This window comes from Puma concolor, chromosome B3 (genome assembly GCF_028749965.1).
Source record: "Puma concolor isolate L17-30 chromosome B3, mPumCon1.1.hap2, whole genome shotgun sequence".
NCBI classification, from domain to species: domain Eukaryota; kingdom Metazoa; phylum Chordata; class Mammalia; order Carnivora; family Felidae; genus Puma; species Puma concolor.
In genome coordinates, this window is record NC_141672.1 from 64134375 (window position 1) to 64144755 (window position 10381).

At 41.9% G+C, this 10381-nt stretch overlaps 1 protein-coding gene across 1 annotated transcript in view; it reads right to left on the reverse strand.

Moving 5' to 3' along the window:
- Positions 1–10032, reverse strand: part of PSMA6 (proteasome 20S subunit alpha 6) — a 31049-nt gene extending 21017 nt beyond the window's left edge. The window contains exon 1 of the mRNA XM_086709926.1: positions 9999–10032. Coding sequence (XP_086566052.1) covers positions 9999–10017 — 19 coding nt within the window. The 5' untranslated portion in view covers positions 10018–10032. The remainder of the gene's footprint in view (positions 1–9998) is intronic.
- Positions 10033–10381: the final 349 nt, after the last annotated feature.

Consider the following 10381-nt stretch of genomic DNA (forward strand, 5'->3'; position numbering starts at 1 on the left):
ATGCTAATGTCTCCCAAACCTATGTCTCTAGCTGGACCCTTCTCCAGAACGCATTCTTATCTAATTGCCTGTGGGATGTTTTTCACGTTGAGACAAAAGGTACCTCAAAACCCAATGCATTTAAAACAGAGCTCATCATGTCATTTCTTCCCCCACCAAGCCAGTTCCCACCCCTTGTACCACACTTTACAAGTACTCAGAACCCAAACCGTGCAGCAGTCTTCGATTCCTCAAAACTTCTTACTCTGTCCCTATAGTATCCTGATCCTTCATTTTCTTTTTTTCTGTTCTGTAATTCATAATTTTGTTCACTGTTTATTGTCCCATCCCCCACCCCACCCCCACTGCCCCCACCCCCCACTTGCTTCATGAGGGCAAGAATCTTTGTTCACTCCTGTAGCTCAGGCAACTTGAACAATGCCTAGCATATATCAAGTGCTCAATAAATACTAGTTGAATGAATGAATCCTTTACAGCATCGGGGTTAGGAGTACATCCTTTTCTATTTAAATATGGATTTAAATGCCATTTGTGGCAGTTACTAGATATGTGACCTTATGCAAACTCTCTAAGTCTGGATTCCCTTGTCTATTAATTTTGGATAATATCCACTTTATTGGAGGCTGTTGTGAGGATTAAATGAGAAGGCAAGTGAAGAACTAAACAAAGTACCTAGCACGTGACCGGGCGCATTAAACAGTTTATGTTATTGTTGCTTTCCTGTCTGGTCAGTTACCAAATCCTGTTGATTATTCCTATGGGATAGGATATGTCTGCTTTTCATTCCCACTGCCATGCAGTGATGGGATATTTAAAATCACAGACACTGGAAGCCATTAGAATGTCACATGTTCAAAGAAATCCTCATCCCTTCTTGAGGTTACATTTAAGCTGGGCCCTGAAAGAGGCATTGGATTTCAGATGGTATATACATTTTAGTACTCAACCTGGAAAGAATCAACCTCATTTTCCACACAAACACAAACTGAAAGCTACAGTTAGAACATTAGACTCCCTTAGGGCAGTGGGCACATTTATTTTGCTCCCCAGTGTATCCTCAATGGCAAACCATGTCTAGCATGAAGTAAGCACTCAGATCATTCAATGGATATGCATGCTCACTATCTGAGTTTTCTGTTATGTTTGTTTTTCCTAATTTGGAGAGAGTTGTGAATAAATGAGAAATCCAAATTTCAAAAACCTAAAAGGTCAGAGATTTTATATTAGAATTTGAGATTTTTTTCCCCATACACAAATGAATTCCTCTGGGAAATCTTTCTGAAAGACAAACCCCTCGCTGATTCCACTGCTAAGGGAAATCCCCTGGAAGCAGACTGAGTATGTGCCACTGGGTGCCAAGCAGCAGCCAAACTACTCACCCAGGTGGACTTCCCCCTTGGGTTAGGGAGCTTTCACCAAAGTCGTCAATACTCTTGTAGCTTTAACACAGGCCTATGGGGGCAGACTTGCTGTGTCTTTGTGGAAAATTTGATCTTCCTCTCTGTGGGGCCACCAAGTTAGACTTTTTGAAATGACTTTCTGGTTTTTTGAAAAATTTTAGAGATGACTTGACATCTTGTGAGTCTTGGAAAATCTCCTGGGGGCCTCCATTTGGCAAGGCCCACATTCTCCCCTGGGGGTGGAGGTAGGTGGAAGGTTGGGGTTACCCACAAGGCAAAGGTAAAAAGTGGCAGCGTAGATTCCCAGTGACTGCAGACATGCTGAATCACGTGGTGTTTAAAGGCAAGATAAGAATTTAGCCCTTAGCTTATAGTGAGCCCAGGGAATATAAAAATGGAGCTTATCTGTGTTTCCATGTGATATTAGCAGATGTTGAAACACAATGCCCTGTGAGTTAGCCATCAACACTGGTAACAGTATTTTAGGAGAGTGAGGATTTCTTGATGTTAAGGGACCCCAAAGTCAACTGGAGCCAGGACAGAGCTCAGGATGTAGCAGCTTGGGTGGACAGTAGGAGGGAGGTAGACCTCTGCCCAGCTCCCTGGCCAGACTTCCCAGTCAGGTGCTTCTCAGGGGACTGAGGGCAGGGACCTGGCTCTATTTGTATGTTTCCCTATTTGTATCATTCTCACAGCAATGTCAGTCCTACAGCTCTTCCTCCAGTAGCTATGGTTGGCTGCCTGGGAGTTGTCATTCTGGCTGAGTCTCTGGGAAGGAGAAAAGTGATGTCTCTGTACTCTAGTTCTATATAATTTATGGGCAGAAAAGGACAAATGCACCAAATGTGGGGGAAGCGTGCTTCTGTGACTTACATGAAGCACTTGATTATGCCTTTACTTGAAAGTCCTTCAAATCCTTTACGTGACCAGATTCCAATAAAGCAACACTCCCCTGCCCCCTTGTCCGTAACATCTTGTGTGGTTCTCTCATCCTCCAATACCAATGGTAGGTACGAGATGATGTCTGTCGACAGAACAGTCACACAACTGTCATTTCCATTCTGCTCCATCCTTTCCTTACCAGTCCATATAATTCTGTGCCTGGATTCTATTAGTCATCGCCAATATTGAGAATGTTGTCCTTTGCTATGAAAGGGAATAAACTTGCATCAGCCTAACCCAAAGGACATTTAACTAAAACTATCCAGGAATCCCCCACCTTCCCTTATATAGAGCCAAAACTTTTTTTTTCTTTTTTAGAGCCAAAACCTTTAGCTTTCAGTTTACCCTTGATTTTTAGCTATAACAACGTCAGTATTATCCTCTTACAACTTTTGACGTTTCTCTTGCTTTCTCAAACCCTCCTTAAATGAAGATGCAGTGCTCGACTGATCTCTTGTTTCTGGAAGCCAAAGGTCTTGAGAAACACTTGAGAGGTCTCATGGGTCTCCCCAGAATACTGGAAGAAGCAATGGAAGACCCCAGCTGTCTTGGGCTTAACCGTTGGTGGTTTTTAACATACAACTTCCCCTTAGGCATGATAACACAGGAAGCCCTGCATAGCTTAAGAGAACAGCAAATGTTCCAGTGAAAAATCTGAAGGGGAAGGGAGGGGCCTGAGTCTCGAACATGGTCAGGCTCTGAGTGTCAGAAGCGCTGAATTACAATCTGAGCCTTGCCACAGACTACCTGATGACCATGACCTCGGTTTCTTAAACAGGCAAGCATGCTGTACCCACCTTAAAGGCACAAAGAAAAAAATATTAACCACTACTGTGAAAATAAGTCACATACTAATAGACTTGAACTCAGCTTCTCTCTTTGTAAAGGGGAGCCACTGGTGAATAAAGGACTGGATTGTTGGCTATTTTGCTTTGATCTCACCCTAGTACAGAAGAAAACCAAGTACTGCACCAACCTGCACTGCACTCTGCTATTGTTCAGAAGTGAAAGTCTATTTTCTTAACTTGGAGAGCAGCCAGTTCTTACCCACCCTGTCCCACACACATGCAGCCTCACCCACGGCTGTGGACAGGGGGGTGGGAACTGTAAGCATCAATCAGTTCATTGATAAGATTTTCATACCTATCATCTTGAGGTCTTTAGGAATGCTATTTAACTTCATTCGCTCTGCTCGCCACCCTCACCCTTACCCCCATTCCAGCCCCCTAACCAGGTGGGGAAAGGGAGGTACAGAAGTTCGCCAGCACCAAGAGACCGAATTAAGGACAGAGAGGAAATAAGACTCAGCAGCCTTCCCTTTAGCCTAGAGACACTTCCTCTTCCTTGAGGTTTCCTAATTGGCTTCCTCTAATTCCTATTTTCTTACCACAAAATTAAGTCATCTCTGATGCTCAGAATCAGCCAGCCTCTCTCGGGGTAGTAACAGGGGAGACAGCAAATGAATGAGGTTTCTGATCATTATAACCAATATTTTCAGTCACTAATTTAGGAACTAGTTTTGAGAAGCCAGTTATTGATGGGAAAGTAAGAGAATGCTCCAGTCTTATTTTCTCCTTGCTTTGAAATGATTGATGGACCTGAGTTGAGATCCCCAAATTTCACCCCAAATGCATTTTGTCCACAGTGGTCAAACAAAGGCAACTTTGGAAAATCAACCAATAACAGATCTAAAACATTTCCAAGAGTAAAAATTCTGGAATGAGGTCTTACAGGTGTATAGCAAATTTTATTCCAGTTATCACAGTGCATGTACATAATGATGCCTAATACATCATACTGAATTCATATAAGACACAGGGGGCTTACATGGTAATGATTATAGAGGGTGGCAGTGAGAAGTTAATATTTCTTGAGGATCAAAGGATCAGACACCAAAGACTATGTTCTTGAGTTAGCCAGCTCACACACAAAATACCATGGAGCAAGAGGGGAATTCACTCAAAGGAGAAGTGGGAATTGGAGATAAAAATCAGGAAGATATTTTCAAACAACTTCTCCAAAGTCATTCAACAAACATGTATTGAGCCCCTTCTATGAGTAAGAAGCTGGGCTGGCTGCTCTGGGAGGCACAGAGATGAACCAGACAAGGGCCCCACCAGAACCAGAGTTCAGTGGGGAAGATGAAACATGACTAAAAGCAACACTAACAGTTCGTGATACATAAGGTAGACTCCAACAGAGCACTGTAAATGGCAAATTACCTTGGGCCATAGGGAATGTACGCTTCCTGTTGTAAGAAGTATATGTGAGCTTAGCATAGGAAGACAAATCCTCCAGGTGTGTTAGTTGTTGGAAGCAATGTCAATCAGTGGCACCAAGATGTAACATGGAGTGGGAGTGACACGAAGAGAGAAGCAGAGAAGGGAAAAAAAGCCTGTGCTTAGGACATGGCAATGGCGTAGCTTGACTAGGACTCACAAATTTTCTAGATTAGGGCACAAATGCAAGGAAGAGGCCTTGAATGCCTAAGCTAAGGAACTTAGGCTCTGGTTGGAAGGCAATGGGGAGACATTTAATATTTTTGCTTTAAAAAAAAATTTTTTTTTTTTTTTTTAGTGTTTATTTTTGAGAGGGAGGGACAGAGTGCGAGTGATGGAGGGGCAGAGAGAGAGGGAGACCCAGAATTCAAAGCAGGATCCAGGCTCTGAGCTGTCAGCACAGAGCCTGACACGGGGCTCGAACTCACGAGCTGTGAGATCATGACCTGAGCCGAAGTCAGACGCTTAACCAATGGAGCTACCCAGGTGCACCAATATTTAATGTTTTGGACTAAGGGAAGCAGCATAATTAGAACTATGCCCTGGGAATATAAAGCTAGTGGCATTGTTTATGATGAACTATATATAGATGGGGATATCAATCAGGAGGCTATTGTGAATAGTCCAAGTGAATGTTTCTGAAGGCCTGAACTGGGGTGGTAGTAATGGTTATGAAAGGGAAAGAATATTTACAAGAGATTTTTAAATAGCTGTCCCCCTATTGTTAAAAGTAATATACTATTCAAAGCAGTGCTATTTGTAATAGGCAAAAACTGGAAGCATTTAAATGCCCATGAATGGTACAATCAATAGTTGTGGTGTTCACACTATACAACATTGTACAACAATAAAAATGACTGAAATACAGTTACATGCAACAATATGGATGAACTTCACATAATGTTGAAAGGAAGAAGCCAGCCACAAAAGAGCACATCCTGAAGATTCCATTTACATAAAGTATAAAAACAGGCAGAATGAATCTATACTGTTAGAATAAGTAGTGTTTAAGTTTGCGGGGGCAAGAAATGATGGAAGCAGGCATCTGCGTTCTGCTAACAGAATCTGATGAACAGATTGTGATAAAACTCCAATTTGATTTTTCCTCTCCCACCCTTTCTTCAATCTTTCTTTCCTCTACACGAAAACCTGGCAGGTCCCATTACTTTGCTGTTCCTCAGACAATATGCAGTTCCATGGTCACTTTAAGTAATAAATGAAGTCTCAATTCAGAAATCAGAATATCCAGTTCTAGAACAATAAAAATTCCAAACAGCACTGCATCATTTCTAATCTGCCAGCTTAAGTTGGTTTCAGATTAAAGCCTCCCAGCGGAAAGGGATTGGGAACGTGGTTGGCTTTTCTGGTTCAGTCACTCCTGGTTCAATTCTGCCCCCAGCCAAGGTGGAGGATGGACAGTGGAGGGCTAGGATGGGAGGGTAGGTAAGAATGAATGGTTAATGTTTTCTGGGCCTAGCAGCTACTTAAAGCTGGTGCTTCTGGTGAGCCTGGTTAAAGCTGATGCTTCTTCTCTTGGCCACTCTTCTAGGGCCGTATATCTTTATGTGTAGGTGGCTACTTGCAGCAACTTCTTCAACCCTCTGGGCATCCAGAAGTTCCTCTCCAGCCCAAGACAACCCAACCCCAACACATCTGGCTCCCATCTGGCCCTTGGGAAACCTTTCAAGGCAGTGGCCTTGACTCAAGGGAGCCTCTGACTCCCTTTCCAATACTGCTTTTTGGCCCTTCTGTCATCTTCTATATTTGCAGACACACTCAGGCCCCATCCCCAAAGGCTTCAGCTTTCTCAGGCACCAGAACTCTGGGTCACCCATACTGTAGGAGGCTCTCCAAGTCCTCCTGCTGAAGCATCTTTCTTGGGATCCTGGGGGCAGAGGACACAACTCAGAGCCTGGCAATGGCTCTCTAAAGAAACTTCATCTTTTTCTTTCCTCTGACTCTTTTATATATTTGGCCTGGCTAAGAGGCCAGAGGTTGTGAGTCAGATTCTTCTTTATTCTTTTTGTAAAATCTGTGTATGTACCTCACATTCATCTGGGAATCTTAGTATGTACTGTATTTGTGCCTCAGTGGAATACAGCACATATATTGTAACAATTTCAGGCTATGCAGGAGATGAAAAGAAGAAAGTAAAAATCATCCACAGTTCTAACACCCAGAGATACCTATTAATATTTTGGAATCAATACAATGTTACTTTTTTTTTTTTTTAAATTTTAAAAAGACTTTATGTTTTTAAGTAATGTTTTATCCTTCATGGGGCTTGAACTCATAACCTTGAGACCAAAGGTTGCATGCTCTACCGACTGAGCCAGGCAGGCAGCACAATGAAATGTTATTTAAGATACATTTCTCCAGGTATCTCTTTCCTTCCCTCCTATTTATTTTATTTTTTTTTTAATTTTTTTTTTCAACGTTTATTTATTTTTGGGACAGAGAGAGACAGAGCATGAACGGGGGAGGGGCAGAGAGAGAGGGAGACACAGAATCGGAAACAGGCTCCAGGCTCTGAGCCATCAGCCCAGAGCCTGACGCGGGGCTCGAACTCACGGACCGCGAGATCGTGACCTGGCTGAAGTCGGACGCTTAACTGACTGCGCCACCCAGGCGCCCCATCCTTCCCTCCTATTTAAAAAATGGGATCATATTAGACATACCATTTTGTAGATGCTTTTCATTTAATTCATGCCAACACACAGAGTTTCATTTTAGTCACTGTAACATTAAAAACTACATTTACTTTTTTATTCCCTTGTTTTGAGCACTTAGTTATTTCCAATTTTATTATTATCATCAGTAACACTATTATGAACATCTTCAGGTACAAAGCTTTACAAAAGAACTTTTTTTTTTGAAAGACAGTCAAGAGTCGACTAGCCTGCAACAGACATTTTGAAGGTATAAATCAACGCAATTTGCTAATTGAGTAGGTATGCGAGTAAGGGGAAAGGAACAAGAAAAAATAACAAAGTAAGGCAGGAAGTTGCTTTGGGTGAAGATGAGTGGTTCCCACAGTGGTTCAGTTTGTAGGTCCTCAGGCCACCCAGGTAGAGATACTCAGCTGCAAATGTGAAATTAGAAAGAAACCAGGGGTAGAGATGGCGCCTACCTTTGAGATGTTTGTCTATTATACTAACCCTAGCAAGGCATGGTTTATGTCAGGCTACAAGCCTAAAGGTATTTGCAGTTAGCTGCGCAAAGAGCCAGTGGAAAGGGATTAACTGAAGAGAACAAGGTCTCAAGCCACCAAGAAGGGACAGAATGGAGGCAAGTAGAAAAAGTAACCTAGAAAAGAAAAGGGAGAAAAGTTCAGGATGGGAAAGTTACTGGAAAGGACAAAAATTGCAGAAGAGGCTTCAGCAGATTGCAGATGGCTTGTAGATCTTAGTTAAGTCATCTGCTGACAGTGAGAATAGTGAGGTTATGACTCAGGACTCAGACTCATGAGTGTTGTTGTATTATTATTTTAAAATAAGCTTGAGCTCACTTGAAGCTACTCACGATACTACTCAAAATATGGTCTGTAGCATTGCATCACTTGGTACACCAGACGTTAAATCAGAATCTGCATTTTAAACAAGATTCCAGATGATTCTATGTCTATTAAAGTTTGAGAAGTACTGCTGTAGCCCATCTTCCCAATTAACAGAAAAGGGAATGGAGGTTTTAGGAGATAAGCCATTTTTCAAGTTAATATTGCAAAGGGTGAGAGAGCTCCTTCAGGAAATTAATGGGAATTCAATTAAAGATGAAAACAAGGATCTTCAAATGAGAGTGAAGGTCCAGCTGTATAATTTCACGACTTTTCTAGCAATACTTGTGTGTAGGAATGGAGGAAGTGGAATGGTTTGGGGCTGTCCAAAATTAGGTTTAGGTAAGATGCTGCAGGAGGTGAAAGGAACAAAAGAAGGCAAGCAAAGGCAGATGGGGATGGACAATAGAGGCCTTTAGGTAAGGAAGGGATGGGCCAAAGAATACACCAAGGAACTGGTAGTTGGGATGAAGGAGTGGGGCTGGTAAAGAGGTTGTGGTCAAAATGAAGAACTTAAAAGTTTGAAATCCTGAAGGTAGAACACCTTTTTTTTTTTTTTGGTTTACTTATTTATTTTGAGAGAGAGAAACAGAGAGCAGGTGGGGGTTGGGGAGGGGAAGAGACAGAGAGAGAATCCCAAGCAAGTTCCAATCAGCACAGGGTTCTATGAAGGGCAGGACTTGATCTCACAACCCGTGAGATCTGGACCTGAGCCCAAACCGAGAGTCAGTGCTTAACTGACTGAGCCACCTAGGCACCCCTGGAACACTTTTAAGTAATTTAAAAGGTCCAGGTTGGCCATCTCACAGGGGGCTAAAAATGACCAGGTTTAAGAGGTTAAGAAACAAGACCAACATATGAGTGGTGTTAGATCTCTGGGTATAATGGCAGTGGACCAGAATAAAAAATCTGGTGACATTTATAAAGCACAAACTGTTCAATACTGATTGCCTCACATAAACTTCCCTTGGTGGGTCAACGAACAAAAAGAGCCATGTGATTTGCTTTAAAAGATAAAAAGCCCTTTTTATCTGTGTAAAGCAGCAATCCTTCCTGAGACTTTCTCTTCAAAAACTTGGTCTGACTAGAGTTTATTTCTTTAGCAGTTGGACATCAGAGGGCCTAACTTGGAAAAGATCCATTTCTTCAAAGATCTGACTACTCCTGCCACAGAATAAGACTAAATGCCAAAGGACATGACCCTTAATTTGAATCAATAGATACTATCAGAGTGACAGCTTCCTGGAACACAAATTTCCTTCTGAACACAAGGAAGCCTTGAGTAGTATATGAGTATACAGCTCTGCAAGTAGTAGTTTATGGTATACAACAGCCCTAGCTTAACTTGGCTGGCTCTCTTTATAAATTTACATTATTATGATTAGAGTATACGAAGAAGAAATGGTAGAAGACCATATAAACGTTTTCATTTTCTCTCAGGTGAACAAAAAGTTACAAAAGAGTTTACAGAGAATTGATCCTTTAAAAAAATCATATGTATGTAATAGACATATCTACGTATGTATAAAAGCTTAGTAGCAACAGACAGCCCAGCTTTGGAGCAAGGGATAGAGAAAAAAAAAATGCAGCTGTGGATTCTAGGACAAGGTCACTGAAATGAGGAAAATAGAATAATATATTTTTAAAGACTTAGGAATAGGTGCACCTAGCTGGCTCAGTTAGTACAGCGTGTGGCTCGATCTCAGGATTGTGAGTTTGAGCCTCACACTGGGAGTAGAGATCACTTAAAAAAATAAATAAACTTACAAAAAAAAAAAAAAAAGACTTAGTAGTTCAGTACATCTTAAGCAACAGGGCACTTACCTTCGGGAAGACCTGCCATGACCACTTCCAAAGGAACCTATTTCATGGAAGTGGAGGCCCATTCTCTTCTCCCAGGCCAGGACACCACTCTGCCCCGGACAGCCCAAGGAACAGCAGAATTGTGAGAGAATTCCACTGGCACCTATCAGAACCTGGACATTCTCTGTTCTGATGTGGTCATAGAAAGCAAAAGAAACCTGTTCAATTTTAAAGGTTTCTATGTGAACTAAGCTTGATACCAAGTAATGTTCTAGTCTAGCTGAGAGTGATAGGGCAATCTGACCCAGTCTCTTCAGAAATGAATTTATGTCTCTACCATAGTAGAAATTTAAGTCCCTAGCAGTGATTTTTCCAGCATTTGCTTTTTGTGCTGGATTTTAATT